Below are 21,842 nucleotides of genomic sequence, written 5' to 3' on the forward strand. Positions count from 1 at the left end.
TAGTGATAATTACAGAGCTGAGGTTAGATAATTTACACTAGTAGTCATGTTAGTTTTAGTGATAGCATTACTGTTATTATTAGTATTATTAGTGTAGTAGTATTTTGTGTCAGTGTTAGAGAGGATGATAGTGTAAGTCTTGGTGATAGTGTTACTGTTGCAATATTAGTGGTATTTGTATTAGTGTTTTTTATAGTGTATTTGTAGTTATGAATGTACAGATGCAGCCATTCAAAATGAGTGGTTAAAACCCGCGGTGCAGTAACCAACCCGCAGGGCACCGTAGGGCACCGCAGGGCAAGTGATTGGCTGGCCAAAATGACCGACAGGGGCACTCGTGGTGCATTGGTTGGTAGTGAAAAGATTTAATCATTTAATGTCTTTACTGTGCACATTTCAATCCGCTTAGTTTTGAATATTTATATGGAATTTTACCACTAAAGGGAAATTTTAATAGCTGAGCATAAAAAGAAGAGGAGCATAACGCATCTGAAGGTCATAAACGATATTAATTTTGGAACATAAACATACAGTATATAGCTGGTCTTGGTACTTTAAAGAAAAAAATACACACCAGTATTCCATTTCTCCCTAAACATTTTAAGCTTCGAAGTCTTTAACTAACGTGATACCGGAGTCAACAAGCATACTTTTAGAATTTGATTAAAAGGGAATATAATATGGAATAGCGTATCTAAAGAATTTAGTAACTCCCTCAATAGAATCGCTTTAACATGCCAATGCGTTGGTTTAATAGTACGCTGGGCAAACGTTCCGAGGTCAAATTCTTCCAGCACGGGGGTACCTTTAAAGCAGAGACGACGGCACCGAAATTTTTTGGCGCGCCTTCTCTTTAAAGCCCTGGCCAAATATGAAGACAGTACGTACAGTTATAATTCAAACAGAATTAAAAACTACACATCCCAGTTACCATGGTGGTGCTTGTGATCATTGCGTTTAACCAATGAAACAGGGCGAAAAATCAGTCACATGACTTTGGGGCAGAGTTTCGAAAGTCCCTTAAAAACATTGAGCACAGCGTTCTCACCACCTAAGATTGCTTTTGATACCATCCTTACACAAAGCAGAAGGGAAATCTTAGTGCCTGAGCATAAAAAGAATAGGAGCATACTGCAACGCGTGTGAAGTCCATAAACGATATTAATTTTGGAACATAAACATACAGTATATGGCTGGTCTCGGTACTTTAAAGAAAACATACACACCAGTATTCCATTTCTCCCTAAACATTTTAAGCATCGAAGTCTTTAACTAAAGCGATACCGGAGTCAACAAGCATACTTTTAGAATTTGATTAAAAGGGAATATAATATGGAATCGCGTATCTCAAGAAATTAATAACGATTTAATTATATTCAAAAGAACTGCAACGGACATAAAAACTCCCTTGCTTTTAACAGAGCGTTCCATAATTTCTAACTACGAAAACGCCAGGTGAAAGGATTTGTAAACATTTTTCCGCAACACATAAAAGACATTTTTCCAAGAAAGTTTAGCCTTTGTGAGGATTGTATTTTCGATTTTGTGTAGTTGCTAGCGTTGAACTGTGTGTTGGATGCACATGAATTGAAGGAATGGGCAAACATAGCTGATGCGGATCCACAGAGCCAGCATATTAAGATGTTTATAATTAGAGGCAATTTGTTTAAATAACAAGGTATGGATACTGATGTGCAAGAGAGGTGGAAAGGCAGTTTCCTTAAGCCAGCACTATAAAATATTTTATTCTCAGTGAGATGCTGCCATTTCATAGTGGGTTTCTAACACTGTGTATAGTTCCATCCACACAGTGCCTTTACTTCCATCCATTTCTAATCTCTTTATCCAGTACAGTGTCACGATATTAGTTCCCCCTCCTTAAGGGTGCTCCAGCCCTATCACTCAAGACTTTATTCCATGCACCTGCTCCCTATTCCCTGCCCACCTTAAAAGCCAGGCGCTGACGCTCTTCCGGGCTCTGCATCTGATTTCCATATCGTGCGAGTCCGGGACCAGGAAGCGCCTGGTCCCGTTAAGGTTTTAACCCCTGTTCCTTGTCCCTGTCCACCGGTTCCGACCCGGTCTTCGTGGTTTTTATCTTGTTCTGATGGATCTTCTGGTTTTGGACTTACTCGTGTGTTTTTGGATATTCCCTAAGGATTACTCTTGGATTGTTCGCCTCGGCCACACCTCCCCCGTGCACCAGCGCACCTTGGACACGCCCCCCTGTCTTCAGCCCCGTTTTCCTGCATGACGTTTCCCCAGTGTTCCCCCACTTCGTCGGATTGTGTCGTCCGCATAGGGTCCGGAAAGAACTGTTCGTTACATACAGAGGATTTGGAGCCTATCCCAGTAAGCGACGAACACAAGGCAGAATACACCCTGGACATAGCGCCAGTCCATCACAGGACAGACAGACACAAACACACACATACACCAGGGCCAGTTTAAATCTAACCTCAGAACCTTTCTTTTCAGAAGACTTAGTGTCTGTATCTGCTTCATTTTCTAATTTTGGTAGCACCTCTAACTGCTTGTCTTTCTTATATGCATTTACTTTGTAATCTGTGGTCCTTTTATCTGTTTTTACATCTACTGTATTGCTTTGAGATGCCACCTTTAATGGTGATATATCAAATAAAGTTTTTTTATTATTGTTATAGGGAAACATGATCAGATTTTCCCTGGTTCAGAAAAAAAGATCTAAAGTATACTAGTTTGTCACTCTTCTCATTCCCTTTGCTAAATGACTTTTCATACTAATCTGATCAATCTAACTGCCAGTGTTCTGTGCTTTCTCTATCCTGCTAGATTTGCAATTATTCTGAAAATTTTCATCTTGAAATAACTCATTTCTAAATACATTTTTCACTGTTAACATCTTGCAGCAACTCTGAGACAAAATAAACACTCAGCTCAACCTGGCAGTTCATCCTGCTACCAACATTAAATAAAACAAATCTTAAGATTTCTATATTTATGTCTTTATTTAGTGGTTTCATTAGTGACAAAGGCTAAACTTTCTTGGAAAAATGTATTTTATGTGTTGCGGAAAAAACTGACTTGCTTTAACAAAATATGTTTACAAATCCTTTCACCTGGCATTTTCATGGTTAGAAATTATGGAACGCTCTGTTAAAAGCAAGGGAGTTTTTATGTCCGTTGCAGTTCTTTTGCAACACTTAACACTGTACTTCCTACTTTGAATGCCTGTGAAACCGGTTTAATTCGTCACAGCACTCCGGGAGAGAGGGGGTTGAGTACAGTAGTGGAAGCAGGCGAGATTTCCAGCGAAAGACACCTCCCCCTCAAAAACCCAGTAAGCAGTAATGCTTTAAGTTGAAAATCGAGGTAGATTTTGAGGATGATAAAGAGGGTAAACTGGGATGGGAGGAGGGTTTGGTTTTGCATAAGGGTTTTGCATAAGGGGCAGCAGATTTCCCTTCTGCTTTGTGTAAGGGAATTGAGTGTAAGTAAAATTACCTTACACTCAATTTAAACACAAGCTGTCTTTCTGTATGAACCTCTAAGCTGGTTCATACAGAAAATGTAGAAATGCATTAGCCTGATTATGATTAAAAAACACATAATTAAACACGCGTTTGCGATTTAAATCAGAACACGATTTAAATCAATATAAATGTTTATATTGTAACGCATACTGTCCAGCCTCCATTTCTCTATAAAAATTTACTCTGTTGCACACACACACACAATAGAAGCAGGAACCGCTGCCAGAAGGGAAGAAGGTGACTATTCATTGTTATCAAAAATGACTTAGAATCGATCATGTTGCGATATTTTGAAATATAAAAGTCAATTGATTGTCCATAATATCGCTATTCTATTTTTTCGAAGAAATGTTTGTTAAAGGAGGAGTCCAGCACCAGCTGGATTCGAACACACAACCTGTGCATTGTTAGTCACGCACCTAGACCAGTAGGCTACAGGTGAAGTCGCATGATCAGGGAGGCAAAACAGCCTTACACAGCCCTGTCGCAGTACACAAATATAATCATACCATTATTAAATTCTTTAGATACGCGATTCCATATTATATTCCCTTTTAATCAAATTCTAAAAGTATGCTTGTTGACTCCGGTATCACGTTAGTTAAAGACTTCGAAGCTTAAAATGTTTAGGGAGAAATGGAATACTGGTGTGTATTTTTTTTCTTTAAAGTACCAAGACCAGCTATATACTGTATGTTTATGTTCCAAAATTAATATCGTTTATGGCCTTCACACGTGTTGCAGTATGCTCCTATTCTTTTTATGCTCAGCTACTAAGATTTCCCTTCAGTGGTAAAATTAGATATGAATATTCAATACTTAAACGGGCACAGTTAAGACATTAAATATACATATACATACTGTATACAGTACAGTTTGCATACGGTAATATGTTTATGTTCCTAAATCAATCTCTTTTATGAGCATGTGAAAGGCATCGTGAATCACTGTACTTTGCATGATTGGAAACAAATGCGTGATTGCGAAATGCTGTGGTGTTACTTTTACAAAGACGGTCAATGAAAAAAAGAATGTTAACCAGGGCAATACTTTGAGTTTACACTTACAGCTTGTCCAAGGTCATTCATTATTAATACTATTAGTAATATCTTCGTTAAAGACTGATGGCCACAGCTCAAACATGAGAGGTTGAGCTTTATTAGCTCCACCTTGCGGAAATTCTAGATACTATTATTTTGCTTGTTGTATTATAGGAGAATTTACGGTAACTAGCGGTATTTACCGGTAACTCGCGGTATTTACCGGTAGCTTGCGGTAGACTGCGTACAGCGTACCGGAAAATAATGCGGTATCGCCCACGCATTTTGAATGGCTGCATCTGTATATATCATTACTGTCCAAAATTACAAATTAAAATTATACCGTGATTTAAATTGTAGGCCACATAGCCCAGCCCTACATTCAGCACACACCAGCTCTCAGTGGGGAGGAGAGCAGTGTGATGAAGCCAGTTCAGAGATGGGGGTTATTAGGAGGCCATGATGGGTAAAGACCAGGGGGAAATTTGGCAAGGACACCAGGGTAACACCCCTACTCTTTTCAAGAAGTGCCCTGGGATTTTTAATGATCATGTAGAGTCAGAACCTTGGTTTACGTCTCATCCAAAGGACGGCGCCTTTTTACAGTACAGTGTCCCCGTCACTATACTGGGGCATTAGGACCCACACAGACCACAAGATGAGCACCCCCTACTGGCCCCACTAACACCTTTTCCAGCAGCAACCTTAGTTTTTCCCAGGAGTCTCCGATCCGAGTGTTCTGGCGCACTATGGCTGCCGTCGCATCATCCAGGTGGGGCTGCACATTGGTGGTGGTAGAGGGGAGTCCCCACTACCTGTAAAGCGCTTTGAGTGGAGTGTCCAGAAAAGCGCTATATGAGTGTAAGCAATTATTATTAATAATTATTATTATTATTTTTATCCAGGTACTGACCAGGCTCCCACCTGATTAGCTTCAGTGGGTTGCCACTGTGGCTGCTGGCTAGTAGCTAATAAGGCTTAATGCTAATGGTGTGCTCTGAGAAAGAGAACATTTGCTTGCTGTGTACATAAATAATAAAGCACTCTACAGTAAAAAAATACACAATGAGAGGAGACAACAGAATTACACCATTACAATAAGGGTTTGGAATACAGTGGAAGAGCAAAGCAATTGAATGAAAGTTTAAGTCTTGATTTAATTGTGCTCAGGGAAGGTGACTCTCTGGTATCCTTAGGAATAGAATTCCAGAGCTTTGGAGCATCACACCAGAAGGCCCTGTCACCCATAGACAGGCTTGGGGGACAGACAGGAGACCAGAATTAGAAGAGCGAAGGTTGTGAGGTGGGGAGTAGGACAATACTAGCTCAGACTGGTACAAATTCAAGATGGCGCCGTGTTAGTGGCAGCCTGCTACAGCAGCTCTGTGTCTTTTTGTTTCTTTCAGTTAGTTAATGCTAGTGTGTTAGTGTTTTTTCTTCATACCTTTGCCGGCAACTAGATTTGCGATCACAACATAATGGATACTAGGAAGCTGAGAAACTTTTTCTTGTTTTTTCTGATACTCGGACCTCTGTTTCTATCTAATGCCAATAGCTACAGAGGCATTGTCTACACGCGGGACCAGCTGATCGCGCTAGCGCGTCCGGCTCTACTCACTGGAGAGAAGCCATTGGTGCCGGAGGAGCTGAGGAGGAGAAGCCGAGGCGAAAGGCGAAGAGAAGGAGATTTAAACCCTACCTTCCTTCGATCATCCTGGGAAATGTGAGGTCCTTAGCGAACAAGATGGACGAACTGGGAGCATTGGTGAGGAGCCAGCGGGAGTATCGTGAATGCAGTATCATGTGTTTCACCGAGACGTGGCTGCAGGAACTTATTCCGGACTCGAACGTTACCATCGGTGGCTTTCAGACGGTGCGGGCAGACAGAAACACCGAGAGCGGCAAGAGGAAAGGAGGGGGGCTCGCAGTGCTTGTCAACAACAGATGTTGTAATCCTGGACATACTCATGTTAAGGAGCACGTCTGTAACCCGGACATCGAACTGGTAGCCGTAGGACTGCGTCCTTACTATCTGCCGCAGGAGTTTACATGCGCCATCTTTGTCGTTGTTTACATTCCACCTACGGCAAATGCAGAGGTAGCGCGTGACGTCATAAACACAGTCACAGCCAGGCTAAAAACAAAGCACCCTAGCGCTTTTATAGCTATTTCAAGGGACTTTAACCACGTATCTATTTCCACCACTCTGCCTACTTTCCACCAGTTTGTTAAGTGCCCGACCAGAGAAAACAAAACACTGGACTTATTATACGCCAATGCTAAGGATGCATATAGTTCCACAGCCCTTCCCCCCCTCCTGAGAGACTCCTCTCTAGGTTCTTTTGGCCAGGGATCTATAAGGCCATCGAGAAGTACTGTCGGGAATGCCCTGAGTGTCAGAAAAGTGTGCCACAACCTTATTATAGGAACCCTTTGATTCCCCTCCCAATTATTCAAACCCCCTTCGAACGGATTGGGATGGATTTGGTGGGGCCCCTGATCAGAACCACCAAAGGTCACCAGTATATATTAGTAATAGTAGACTATGCTACCAGGTACCCCGAAGCCATTCCGTTGAGAGCTGCCACCGCCAAAAACATAGCTAGGGAGCTAGTACAACTGTTCGCTCGAGTCGGAATTCCTAAAGAGATCCTAACTGATCAAGGTACACCTTTTATGTCTAAAGTCATGCGAGACTTATGTAAGCTACTGGGTATACAGCAGATCAGAACCTCTGTTTATCACCCTCAAACCGATGGTCTAGTAGAACGTTTTAATAAGACCCTGAAAAGCATGCTTAGGAAGACGATGCAAAAGGATGGGAAAAATTGGGATCAGCTGCTCCCGTATCTCATGTTTGCGGTTCAAGAAGTACTGCAGGCTTCGACTGGATTTTCCCCCTTTGAATTATTATACTCTCGGAAACCAAGGGGCCTATTGGACGTGGTCAAAGAATTGTGGGAACATCAACCTTCCCCTTTACAAACTATCATTGAGCATGTGGAACAGATGAGAGAAAGAATAAATGTTATTGTTCCCATAGTGAAAGGAAACCTGGAGAAAGCCCAGGCTCAACAACAACAAATTTATAACAGGGGAGCAGTTGCGAGGGAATTTCAGATTGGGGACAGAGTACTGGTTCTAGTTCCAACCCCAGAGTGTAAATTCTTGGCATCCTGGCAGGGACCTTATGAAGTGGTGGAAAAGGTGGGGCCAGTCAACTATAAGGTCAAGCAACATGACAGAAGACGGCAGCATCAAATCTACCACGTCAATTTGCTGAAAAAATGGCATGGCTCCGAAGTTCTGCTCACCAACTTTTCCCCAGACCCTCTGGAAGAAGAAACGGGTGCGGTAGCCGTGGGAGACCTGGCTCCGGCACAGAAACAGGAACTACAAGAATTCCTAAACCAAAACAAAGATGTTTTTTCCCGGACACCTGGTCGAACCCACCTTATACAACATAAGATTGTCACGGAATCAGGGAAAAAGGTAAGGCTACCCCCGTATCGAGTACCAGAAGCCAAAAGGAAATTGATTAAAGAAGAGGTGGGAAAAATGCTGGAGATGGGAATAATCGAGGAATCCCATAGTGAGTGGGCTAGCCCGATAGTTCTGATCCCAAAGCCGGATGGAACTATTCGATTTTGCAACAATTTCAAAAGGTTAAATGAGATCTTGCGGTTTGATGCATACCCCATGCCCCGTATAGATGAACTAATCGAGCGATTAGGTAACGCTCGATACATCAGCACCCTTGATCTTACGAAGGGATATTGGCAAGTGCTGCTGGCCAAAGAAGATAAAGCCAAAACCGCTTTTGCCACACCTGAGGGACTATATCAGTATAGGGTCCTACCCTTCGGTTTGCATGGTGCTCCCGCAACATTCCAAAGATTGATGGACCGAATTCTGAGACCGTATCAGAATTTTGCAGCCGCCTACTTGGATGACGTCGTAATCCACAGCACGACCTGGGAACAACATCTACAACACCTGGAAGCACTAACTGGAGCGTTGCGAGCAGCAGGATTAACGGCCAACCCAAGTAAATGTTGTCTGGGGGCTAGGGAAGCCAATTACCTGGGTTATACGATCAGGAGAGGATTAATCATGCCCCAAGATCAGAAGGTACACTTAATCAAGAACTGGCCCAAACCAGCTACCAAGAAGCAAATTCAAACGTTTTTGGGACTGGCAAGTTACTATCGACGTTTCATCCCAGGGTTTGCAGCCGTGGCCGCCCCTCTACACGATCTGAAGAAGATGAGCTGTCCGGAGAAAATAAAATGGACCGACTTGGAAGAGAACAACGAACTACTGCAAGGAGAAAGGTTTATGATTTTGGATTACGGACACAGGTTTAGGATACATCTCAGATTGGCTTTATTACGAACTTTTGGAACTCGGAACGGATCAGGACTAAGGGAACGGATTACGGACTGTATTAGGAAGACAGTTATTGGAAGAAACGCCACGGATCTGAGTACAGTAAAGTGTGGTGTAAGTACTACCTTCGTTTACATAAACTATCCCCCGGAAACACCACACTACTTTCAGAGAGTCCTTTATTGACCTTGCTGAAGCAGAGAAGCGACATAATCACAAATGTGACCAGTTTTTCTGCTGTTTCTGGTTAATAATGATTATTATTTTGTATTTTGATTAGTATTTTTCATAGCGTTCTTCCTCAGCTTTTAAGTTATTTGGTGAGCAAGAACCACTGAGAACGAGTCTGAATCAATAAAGAACACATATGGTACTGCTGTCCTGAGTACTACTGCTTTGTCCTAATTGAGCTTTTCAGTGTTGAAGAAGACGTCTCCAGTTTCGATTGCTGGTTTCAGAGGATGTGCTACAAGATCACAGATTCATTTGAAAAGATTTGGAGATGCATTGGCTGGGATTCAAACCTGGCTCAATTGCATGAAGGCACCTATACTCAGCAATGTGAGGAAAGGAGAGGGGGCCAGAGGTAGTGTGGCTGAATGGTCTAATATGCTGGATTTTAGGCTCTACTTTCTCAGGCGTGTGGGTTTAAATCCCACTACTGCCCAATGTTTTAAGACCTTACTTCCTGTGATTTGTAATATGGTCAGTAAAAGCACTTTATGTGAGTATCTCTTACATTAGCGCTCCAAGTCACTTACTGCTCCACAGGCCCGGGGTTCAATCCCTGGCATCTTCAGGTGTTTTATATTACTGTACTCACATCGCAATCTTCTGTTGAGTGAGAACTCTTTGCTCATGTTCATAGAAAGCCAGGTTTACCTTTTGAATCTCACCTAGGATTTCCTGAGAGATCATTCAGCGAGCGAGTCCTCCCTCTGGACTCCGCACTGAGCTGAAAGCTGCACGAATTCCTCACTGTGTGTCCTGTACTGTTACAGGTGGTCAAGCGTAAATGTGCAGCACAGTGACATGAACACCTTGAACTTTTTCTGTATGTGAAGGAAAATGCAAAAAAGCATGAAAAATAATGATCGTTTAAAACATCCATGCTACAACTCGAGCAAAAACTGAAGCACAAAACAATGACTTTTGATGATTACAAGAGATTCAAGAAACACAATCGTCTGCAGATGGGTTCAGATCCTGAACACTTAAGTTAAAAGAACAAAAGCGAAGTAAACTCTCTTCATTGTCTTATAGTTTATGAAATAAAACAATTTCTTACTTTCTTAATAATTTCTTACTGTTGATAGACGATTTATTGAATTTTAACAGATTCACAATTACAAACATTTGGGTTAAACTGTAATTCACATACTCTAACGAAGAGAAACGTTAGTGTCTTCCGGTGTGTGAGCCCATTTCTCAAAAAATAAAAAAATAAGTTATATAAACTGAATTGTTCTACTTTCTAGGCTTGCATAGTCTTATTCATATTTCAGTTAAATCTTTTCTTCTGTAGTAATTTCAGTTGATATTATATTAATCCTGATTTACAATTTTTGGACATGGTTCATCTTAAATAATTTGTAATTAGTTTCAGTTTTGGAAAATCGCGCCCAGAAGCTACTAAAACTGGTAATGTTTGCATAATGTGTAATGTAATAGTAGCATTTGGGGTGGAAAACAAAGAGTACTTCTTGGTATGAATCCCAAAACTTCATAGGCAGCGTTCTAGGACTTTTTGCTTCAGATAAAGCTGTCAATACATCATAGATTTCTACTCCATCAATATCAGCAGTGTTATCACTCCCGAACGCTAAATATAGATCCTGGCAATACTTTGTGAGATCTTCGAAAGAAAATCCAAAATTCTACTGAAGCAATCAAATTTATACGTTTCTTTTCGATCGAGAAGAGGATCATTCCTCTCAAAACTCAAAACATGCCTGTCTTTTCTTTTTTTCAAGGACAAATGGATTATTGAGGTGTAAAGATGGATTCAAAAAACAAAATCATCTGCTATTGCTGCTGTTTCTTTGATAGTTTCTTCAAATCCTTCAACTGATCATTGATATCAAGGAATAATAGCATACAATTGTCGCCGTGCATCCTCAGCTAAAATGTTTTAAAAAGTGCGACAAAAGTACAAAATAACATTTATGGTTACTTCTATATTAAAATGAAGGTAAATATACCAAGATGTTAAAATACAATTGTACAGTGCTAACCTAATAATGCCTGTGAAGTTTTCCAACAAATTTGAACTGTAATTCTGAAATATTATATCTGAGAATTCAAAGAGAGTACAAAGATCAAATTCAATCAGCGAAAATACAACAGTAGTTCACTAAACTAAGTTTCTTCCCTGAAATGATTTGTTTGCGAAGCACCAAGCACCCTTGAATGGATGGCGGAAATCAAATATACAGATGGATTGAGAGTGTGCTTTCCAACTTTTGTGTAACATTTTCTTTTGATAAGGCAGAGTTGTCTTCACAATCTGGATTTTATTAAAAGGAGTGACATCAGTGTAAAACAGCTTTCCTTCTTGGGGAACAACGGTTGTGTTCCATATTTCTTATTATTTTAGTTTCAAGATCGCAATTTAGTGTGAAACATAAAAGCCAGCTGGAAAATCTGTTACACGTCATTTACAATGGCCTTTTAACTAATAGCCCGTGCAGGGATCAAACCCCAGCTGTTGGTATGAGTTTCGTAAGGCTCTGCAACATGCACATGAGAAACTAACCTCTGCTTCTTCATTATATACACAGCGAGCTATATTTGCAAGCTTACTGCCCCGTACAGGCTCTGTATTTGATTGCGGTACAAGACCGCCCGTGGAGAAATGAAGTGAGGAGGGTGTGTTCATTAAAAGGCTCAGCGTCCCTGGGAGGGCTCAAAACACCACCCTTTTGGTTAACACCCGAGCCACAAAGACTCATGTACAGCTTAACACGTCTCGGTCTTAGTGCAAGTGACACACTCCATAAACGTTTCGGAGATTCATTTGTTTTTAAAGGAAAATCACCAACAGCGGCCGAGATTTATTGGAGTTTTTTCATTCTATACTGCGATTTCTGAAGGGTACCCTGTGAAAATACGAGTTTTGACAAGAAGGGATGGACATATAAGGTCAGAAGGCTGGGGAACTGGACCTTATGGCGAAGGCTGCAGGTTCAGCAGCAGAACCTGTTCAGTATCAGTTGACTCCCATGTACTTAAAACACTCAATTTCCGGATTTAAAGTCAGACGTGCTACCGTTGCACCATGGGGTCCTTAATGAAAAACAATCAGTGTTCCTGGATCTGTTGTCGAGAACAACACCTGCTCAAGAGCTACGCAGCAAGAATAAAATGTGGTCTGGGAAGAAGAGACTCTGTTTGGAAGAGCGGCGCTCCTCACAGGAGGAAAAAAAAATCGCGACGCTGATGGGGGCTTAAAAGTAACTCTTTGGCGTGACCTCGTGGCTCAACGGAAGCGCGTCTGACTTCACATCAAAAGGCTACGTCGAGGTTTTTCAGGTTCTGCTTATGCTTAACACGGAATTCACACCATGCAGTTGAGTTCTATCTGTACACCACATAGATTATCTGAACAAAATAGGGTAATACAGATCACGCATTTAGTAGCTCACGCAGCGAATACCCTTGCATACAGGAGAAAAGGCACGGTTCACATCTGCGAATCATCACCTCCGTCTTTAGAGACAGCTACATCAGATCTCAGTTTCAGATCTCCTTTATTACAGAGTAAAACAAACCTGAAAGTTGAAGATTTTAAGGACACTTGTGTTTTATTGAACAGTGTCTTAAACCTGAAAATGTAATTTGAAAAAAAAAACCGCTATTAGACATTAGCTGGTGCCTTTTGTAACGATTTGTTATTTCATGCTGGAAAACAAAGGAAACAGACCCAACGTTCGCTTTCAGGTGCGGTTCATTACATAATCTATTACTGAAGAGCCTGATTAAAATTTACACGAACCAGCTAGAAGTCGAACCTACAATCTTAAGATCCGAAATCAGATGCGTTATTTATTAAAACTCTAGTATATCACATAACCTGAATTCCCCCATAGTGTGCTCAGCGCCGCTACTAGTAATACACCGCCCCGATTTCAAAGTGAGAAACATGTGTTTTCTGATTTATTATGAGTTTTAAAATATAATATATTTAAATCAGACAAAGGGTTTATATTTCGCACTGAAATTCCGATTGATTGAGAATTCAAAGAAAGACTGTTTTCTTCCACAATACCGTGAAATTATCACATCCACCAGACTCTCCAAGTTCTCCAGACCTTGCTGGGTGAGCATTTGCTCCGTTAAATAAGGTCACGTATCGTGTTAAATCATTTCTTCTCAACACCACAGTTCCTGGTGCACGTTTTCTCTATGAAAAAAGACATTTTTCCCCTTGCACGATTTCTCGTTTTTTTATCAAAGCGTACAGAAAGAAGATAGAAGTAGAAACAGTGTCGCAAAAGAACTCTGTCGCTGTTGGGATATGTCAAACGCATTGAACATGAAAAATGCTAGATAAAAGTAATTTTCTCTTCGTTTCTCAGTGTCGGGGCTGCTACAGTACATCAGGAAAATAAAGTATATGCTCAATAGAGGGGTTGTCATATTTTGTCTGATAATCAAACATAAAAAACAATTATGGAATATGGACAAATTCAAACAATTTATGAAATATGAAATAGAAATCTTGCTTATCAGTGCAGAAGAAATACTGCCAGTTGGCAAGAAACGACAGCATTGTTTTTCTCTAACCAAAAACCTGCATAGGGAGATCAAAATCCACTTGAAAAAACGGCTAAGGTCGCAGGTGATTCACTCCTCTTGACTAGGTCGCGCTAGGAGGTGCAGAGAAGTTTATATCCGGCTGAAGAAACTCCTCTTTCTCAGCTCCGCTTCTCTATTGTTTTGAAGCTGTGGCCGCGCTAACGAATGACGTCATTATACTGCGCGACCCTGCATGTATTTCACCCACGTGTGGATGACTGAATAATTTTCTTTAAAGAAAGTTGTTGTTTTTCTTTAAAATAACTTCAGGTTCTGAATACGTAACGTCTTGTCGACTGTGTTTATGCTTGAACAGAGCACAGCCCTGACAACAGGATCTGTGAAGAATAAAAAATAAGTTGTTCTGTTTAAACTCCGGAAGTCAGCCTTTGTTTCTGACCGACTCTGAAGAAGGATGGCGGAGTGCTTGTTAAATCTGCAAACCCAGCTTGACTCTTTCATGCACGTTTTGCTCAAATCGATCGTGTATGAAGTGTCAGAAGTTTTTGGAAACAGGATGTGTGATTCGGAGGACGAGTTTCAAGACAAACTCCGCAGCGTCTCCCAGATCCTGGAGAGACGGGCCGTGTTTAAAATCACACAGTGTGTGGAGGACAGTGTCGGGAGTGAAATGGCGCAACTGAAGAAGGAAAACGAGAGCCTGAAGTGGAGATTGCAGCTGAGGGAGAAGGAGTCTGGAGCAGGAGGAGATCAGGAACCGACAAACAGTGTTGGACACACGCTTCCCTGTGAAGTCTCTGCAGAAATAAAAGAAGAAATGGATACGGAACTGCAGCTTTCAGGTCAGTGTGGTGACATGTATGAAGTCAGTATGTGTGTTTAAAACCAGTGTCTATAACTTCCTCACTGGTGAGATTTTTTAAATAACAAACTTTATTTTAAAGAAAACATCTCGCAAGAGTAAACATTCTCGTTATCTAACAAACTATCAAACTGTCATCAAAAAACTTTCCTCACTGGTGAGAATATAGTGGAAAGATGCAGAGTGAAGTGGGAAAGACTTGTGTGATGTAGCAACGGGATTCTTTACTGGAAACTGAACTGTTTTGTCCGGTTACGGTGCTGAAAACACCACGTTCACATTTAACAATTGTTCCACTGAATCAATTTGTAACCCAACATCATTATGAAACAACATTTATAAATATTGTATTTACGTTGTATTGGTCTAGATTTTATATGTATACTAATGATTGTGTATATAAAAATTATTTCAATTGTATTACCGTCCTCCACGGTCTGTGTCTGTATTAACTCGTCTGGAATATTGATCCAGTGTGTCTGTATTAACCTCTCTCTCTAAGTGCATTGTTTATGTACTGTACTGTGCAGTAAGTGTGTGTGAATCAACCCCCCCCTCTCTCAGTGCAGTGTTAATATACCGGAGTGTCCAGTCAGTGTGTCTGTATTAACCCCTCTCTCAGTACAGAGTTAATGTACTGTAGTGTTCAGTCAGCATGTCTCTATTAACACCTCTCTCTCAGTGCACTTTTAATGTACTGTTATGGCCAATCACTGTCTGTATTTACCCCTCTGTCTTAGTGTAGTGTTAATGTACTGTAATGTGCAAGCAGTTTGTCTGTTAACCCACCTCTCTCTCTCAATGCATTGTTTATGTGCTATAGTGTACAGTCAGTGTCTGTATTAACCCCTCTCTTTCAGTATAGTGTTAATGCACGGTAGTGTCCAGTCAGTCTGTCTGTGTTCACCCCTCTCTCTTACTGCAGTGTTCATGTGCTGTAGTGTCCAGTCAATGTTTCTGTATTCACCCCTCTCTCTCAGTGCAGTTTTTATGTCCTGTAGTGTCCAGTCAGTGTCTGTATGAACCCCTCTCTCAGCAGTGTTAATGTACTGTAGTGTTCAGTCAGTGTGTATGTATTAATCCCTCTCTTTCTCAATGCAGTGTTAATGTACTATAGTGTCCAGAAAGAGTCTGTATTAACGTCTCACTCAGTGTAGTGTTAATAGACTGTAGTGTCCAGTCAGTCTGTCTGTATTCACCCCTCTCTCTCAGTGCAGTGTTAATGTGCTGTAGTGTCCAATCAGTGTGTCTGTGTTAACCCCTCTCAGTGCAGTGTTAATGTACTGTAGTGTTCAGTCAGTGTGTATGTATTAACCCCTCTCTCTCTCAGTGCAGTGTTAATATACTGGAGTGTCCAGTCAGTGTGTCTGTATTAACCCCTGTCTCTCTCAGTGCAGTATTAATATACTGGAGTGTCCAGTCAATGTGTCTGTATTAACCCCTGTCTCTCTCAGTGCAGTGTTAATATACTGGAGTGTCCAGTCAGTGTGTCTGTATTAACCCCTGTCTCTCTCAGTACAGTGTTAATATACTGGAGTGTCCAGTCAGTGTGTCTGTATTAACACCTGTCTCTCTCAGTGCAGTGTTAATGCATTGTAGTGTCCAGAAAGTGTCTGTATTAACCTCTCTCTCAGTACAATGTTAATGTACTGTAGTGTCCAGTCAGTCTGTCTCCCCCCCCCCCCCCCCCGAGCACTGTTAGTGTATGGTCTGTATAAATGCCTCTATCTCAGTGTAGTGTTAATGTATTGTAGTGTCCAGTCAGCATGTCTGTATTAACCCCTTTCAGTGCAGTGCTAATATGCTGCAGTGTCCAGTCAGTATTTATCTATTAACACTTATCTCTCAGTGCAGTGTTAATGTACTGTTATGTCCAATCAGTGTCTGTATTTACCCCTCTGTCTCAGTGTAGTGTTAATGTACTGTAGTGTGCAGTCAATTTGTCTGTTAACCCACCTCTCTCTCTCAGTGCATTGTTAGTGTGCTGTAGTGTCCAGTCAGTGTCTGTATTAACCCCTCTCTCTCAGTATAGTGTTAATGCTCTGTAGTGTCCAGTTAGTCAGTGTGTCTGTATTAACCCCTTTCTCTGATTGCAGTGTTAATGTTCTGTGGTGTCCAGTCAGTCTGTATTCATCCCTCTCTCTCAGTGCAGTGTTAATGTACTGTAGTGTCCAGTCAATGTGTCTGTATTAACCCCCCTCTCTCTCTCAGTGCACTGTTAATGTAAATGTAATGTGATTGTGATATTATTACAGTAGACTTACTTTTTACATGGTAGTTAGGTTTCTGACAAAGCTAAATCAGAACACCCCCTTATACCCACTTATTCCGCTGTTTAAACAACCCAAATTGATCGTCAGTGTACTAGTACGCGTTTGTGTAGTTTAAAGCTTTTTAGATAACATGGCCTCAGCTATCACTACTATGCTGATGATACTCAAATATACATCCATACCAAACCTGACGCTGATGTGTCTGTCTCTATTCTATTTAGGAACAAGTAATAGGTTTATTCCATGCTGAAAAAAAGAAGAAAGAGAACACAACGTTTCGGCTGTGGAGCCTTCTTCAGGTGTGAGAGAGACAGGGCAGTAGGCAAAGGTAAAGTAGCGGGAGAACAAAGGTTGGGAGGTAGGAGGAGTGAGAGGCGGGAGCAGGGGACAGAAAGAGAGGCCAATCAAGAGGTGTGAAGTCAGAATGGGTGCAGAGAGGTGTGAAATGAAACTTCCAATGAATGGAGAAAATTTAAAAGAACAGTAATCTGTCGTTAAGGGAAGGGAGAATGTGTGATCCTAACTGCAGAATAATTTTAGTTTCAGTGGTCTTTCTGATGTATGAGTTCGGAAAACCGTCTTTGAGAACACAGACGGAGAGATTAGTGTGGTCGTGGCCGTCAGAGGTGAAATGAGAAACAATGGGCTTGGAGAGATCTTTGATCTTCACAGCCCTGACGTGTTCTCTGAAGCGGTCTCCGAGTCTCCTTCCTGTTTCTCCAATGTAGATGGCTGGGCATTTACTGCAAGAGATACAGTAAATAAGGTTGCTGGAGGTACAAGATGCTGTCTGGGTGATCCGGAATTGTCCTGAGGGGCCTTGAATGAGTGTGGTGGTGGCTGTGTACTTGCAGGTGATACAGCGAGCTCTGTTGCAAGGGAAAGTGCCTGGTGTGGATGGTTGTTGAGGGCGGTCAAGGGAGCTGTGAACAAGGAGGTTACGCAGATTAGGTGGTCGGCGATATGAGATGATCTTACTCCCCACCTCACAACCTTCGCTCTTCTAATTGTGTTCTCCTATCTGTCCCCAAGTCCGACTACAATCAATGGGTGACATGGCCTTCTCCTGTTATGCCCCCAAGCTCTGGAACTCTCTCCCTAAGGATATCAGAGAGTCACCTTCTCTAAACTCCTTCAAATCCAGACTCAAAACCTTCTTCTTTAGAAGACCCTTCATTGAACTATTCTTTACCCCTCTGCTCCTACTGTATTTAGTACCACCATCTACTGTCTCCTCTAACTGTGTGTTCTCATCATGCTTATTTTGTGTATTTTTTGTTGTTGGCATTCTGTAAAATGCTTTGAGAAGCCACCTTTAAAAGTGCTATATAAAATAAAGTTTTTTATTATTATTATAAAGATTTTGTCTTGTTCTGTTTACAGGTTCAGAGGCCAGTGCTCTCTCTGAGGCTTGGGAAAGGGCTCCTCTTGAACAGAAGCACAGTGAGGAGGAGTGGGGCTCCAGTCTGATGCAGGAGACAGAGCTCACTGCTCCAGAAGGGAAAAAGACTCTCAGTGAGCAGCACACAGAGAGCAGACAGATTGTTGAGGTTCTGGACTCTGTGCCCATGATGAAAATGGAGTCTGAGAGTGAGACACCTGGGCTCTTAGTATGTGATGATTTTACAAAGAAGATGAATAATCTGGACTCAAACAATATTACACAAGGTTGTAATGAACTGGGCTGTGTCTCTGTACAAGAGCACAGTGAAGAACTGGATGTCTTTAATCTTACAGAGCAGGACATGGAGCCCCAGTTGATTGACTGTACAGAGCAGCAGACTGATGTACCTGGTGAAGAGAACATTGTTGAGATACAGCACCGAGAGGAGAGTCAGTACAGGGAGGAGCAACAGCAGCTCCTACAGGGCTTGATAATTAGGCCTTGTTCTGTTCAAGTGGAGAGACTGTCATTGCACAGTCTCAAACAATCATGTAATCCCTTAGCATCTGATGACTTTACACACAGGTTTAATAATCTGGTTACTGAGAAAATTGTTGAAAGTTTTAATGAACTGGAGAGTGTGTCTGTTCTTGGGCAAAGAGAGGAACAACTGAATGAACTGGGCGGTTTTAGTCTCAGAGAGCTGGAGAAGGAGCCCCAGATGATTCACACTGCTGAGCAGAAAAGTGAGGGACATAATGAAGAAAACAAATCTCACTTTCATCACACAGAGCAAGACCATTCCATGGAGCATTTGCAGAATAAGAGACCACAGGACGATCAGGGGATGAGGAAGAATCACTCAAGGCCTTGCTCAGATGGAGTGGACAAACTGCCATTATGGCACATGGAGGAGCAGTGTTTCTGTCAGTCTAGCATTTCAAAACCCTATCAGCACCTTCACACAGGAGAGAAACCTTTCAGCTGTAGTCAGTGTGGGAGGAGTTTTAGGCAGTCACATGACTTAAAAAGGCATCAGCGCATTCACACAGGAGAGAGACCATTCAGCTGCAGTCAGTGTGGGAAGAGTTTTAGTCGGTCAAGTAACTTAAAAACCCACCAGCGCATTCACACAGGAGAGAGACCGTTCAGCTGCAGTCAGTGTGGGAAAAGTTTTAGTCAGTCAAGTAGCTTAATTATCCACCAGCGCAGTCACACAGGAGAGAGACCATTCAGCTGCAGTCAGTGTGGGAAGAGTTTTAGTCGGAAAAGACACTTACAGTCACACCAGTGCATTGACACAGGAGAGAGACCTTTCAGCTGCAGTCAGTGTGGGAAGAGTTTTAGTCAGTCATATGACTTAAAAAGGCACCAGCACATTCACACAGGAGAGAGACCATTCAGCTGCAGTCAGTGTGGGAAGAGTTTTAGTCGGTCAAGTAACTTAAAAACCCACCAGCGCATTCACACAGGAGAGAGACCATTCAGCTGCAGTCAGTGTGGGAAGAGTTTTAGTTGGTCAAGAGGCTTAATAGCCCACCAGCGCATTCACACAGGAGAGAGACCATTCAGCTGCAGTCAGTGTGGGAAAAGTTTTAGTCAAATAAGCCACTTACAATCACACCAGCGCATTCACACAGGGGAGAGACCATTCAGCTGCAGTCAGTGTGGGAAGAGTTTTAGTCATTTACAACTTTTAAAACGACATCAGCACATTCACACAGGAAAGAGACCATTCAGCTGCAGTCAATGTGGGAAGAGTTATAGTCAGTCAAGTAGTTTAATAGTCCACCAGCGCATTCACACAGGAGAGAGACCGTTCAGCTGCAGTCAGTGTGGGAAGAGTTTTAGTCAGAAAAACCACTTATATTCACACCAGCGCATTCACACAGGAGAGAGACTTTTCAGCTGTAGTCAGTGTGGAAAGAGTTTTAGTCACTCACACCTCTTAAAACGACATCAGCGCATTCACACAGGAGAGAGACCATTCAGCTGCAGTCAGTGTGAGAAGAGTTTTAGTCAGTCAAGTGACTTAAAAACCCACCAGCGCACTCACGCAGGAGAGAGACCGTTGTAGCAACAAGGTTTATTAAAATACAAGAATTAAGTTTGCTGCTCCCTTGCCAGTCCCTCTCTCCTTCACCTCAGTGGTGCTTGATACAGAGTCCATTCAATTTGGTTCACAATTAAGGTGTTTTTCTAGCCGATAGAGTGTCCTGCTAAGGAACAGCTCCCAAAAGCTGGTACACATCAACCACCTTAACAAATGTCATTACTAGTGACTAAAAGTCTGAGATTCCAAGGGAAAATGTCATTCAAAGTTGGTTTATGACCCTAAGGTCAGAGTGCATTATTACTCATCATCAGCCAATCAGGAACTGGTAGCGCAGGTTAACCCCACGTGGGTCTCTGATCCCCATAAAACTTTCAACCAATGAGCGACCTGCAGTTCCTCCAGGTATAAACAGGCAACAAAGAGCCTCTGGGCCGGCTGGACACCTCTCGAGCACAGTTCCCAAGAGCAGGACATTCTCGCAGCACGCCTGCTGGACTTTCAGCCTTGGAGCACGTCCTGAACATCCTCCGACTCGGTCCGGACCTCCACATAATGGCCACTGTGTCCGAGTGGCAGGACTTTCCTTTGTTCTAAGAGTCGAGGGCGAAAGTTGCCAGCACGTAACCAAAGGATCCACCCGAAGTTAGCATCAGCAGCAAGCCTCATGAACAGGTCGGAACTGTGGACAGCTGAATAAGAATTCAGGACTAGCGCTTCATCAGGAACAAACCAGTCTTCATCCTGACCTGCTGGGACCCGCAGTCACTTTTCCTCCTGTGCACAAACTTTGCTAGTTTCAGCCAACACTAACTAGCTGGTCTTCAGAGAGCCCACTGCTAGAGCTTTGCAGGAATCTCTCCCACGATGTCGCAAGCTGCACTGAGCACTGCCTGGCACAGAGCCAGAGAGTGCCGATTGGACACAGGAACAGCCTGCCACTGCTTCTTTGTGTCCACGGGAGATCTGAATTCCCACAGATTGGATGAGTATTCAACATTCTGCATTACAGCTCGAGAATTCAATTGTTATCCCAACCAGTTGATATCAATTTAATTCCTATGAGTGATGTACTTGTTTTGAGTATCTAGTGTAGAAGTTGTTATCCAAGTTCATTTACGAAACGGTCTAAATGAATGATATACTGAATGTATGTCCTCTTGGTATCTGTAACTCTTCATGATTAAATATATACCTTTTGTATTCTGCTAATCCTCACGATAAGATCTGTTATGTTTATATGCACATTTTATGTATTAATAAATGTATCCTCGTGTATTAGTACCCGTGTGTGTGCGTTGTTCGAGTTATCCCGCAAGGCTGGATTCTAATACCATCAGATTACAGATTAATGTAGCCAATTCATAGAGGGGTTTTAGTAGGAGGCCATGATTAGTAAGGGCCAATTGGAAATTTTGGCCAGGACACCGGGGTTACACCCCTACTCTTTTCGAGAAGCGCCCTGGGATTTTTAATGACCACAGAGAGTCAGGACCTCGGTTTTACGTCTCATCCGAAGGACGGCGCCTGTTTACAGTATAGTGTCCCCGTCACTATACTGGGGCATTAGG

At 42.2% G+C, this 21,842-nt stretch overlaps 1 protein-coding gene across 1 annotated transcript; it reads left to right on the forward strand.

Annotated features, from left to right (window-relative positions):
- Positions 1-13,831: 13,831 nt before the first annotated feature.
- LOC148662864 (uncharacterized) lies at positions 13,832-21,555 on the forward strand. Its single transcript, XM_088631328.1, has 2 exons — positions 13,832-14,541; positions 18,218-21,555. Exons 1-2 carry the CDS (start codon positions 14,154-14,156, stop codon positions 20,293-20,295), a joined length of 2,466 nt encoding a protein of 821 aa, XP_088487454.1. The 5' UTR covers positions 13,832-14,153; the 3' UTR covers positions 20,296-21,555.
- Positions 21,556-21,842: the final 287 nt, after the last annotated feature.

This window comes from Lepisosteus platostomus, chromosome 5, assembly GCF_059453375.1.
Source record: "Lepisosteus platostomus isolate fLepPlt1 chromosome 5, fLepPlt1.hap1, whole genome shotgun sequence".
In the NCBI taxonomy this organism is placed as follows: domain Eukaryota; kingdom Metazoa; phylum Chordata; class Actinopteri; order Semionotiformes; family Lepisosteidae; genus Lepisosteus; species Lepisosteus platostomus.

What these genes read in the sequence shown, in the direction of transcription:
- LOC148662864 (XM_088631328.1), top strand. Translation starts at nt 14,154, where the DNA reads ATGGCGGAGTGCTTGTTAAATCTGCAAACCCAGCTTGACTCTTTCATG. An exon ending in TACGGAACTGCAGCTTTCAG is followed by an intron (nt 14,542 to 18,217) that starts GTCAGTGTGGTG and finishes TTCTGTTTACAG; the next exon opens with GTTCAGAGGCCAGTGCTCTC.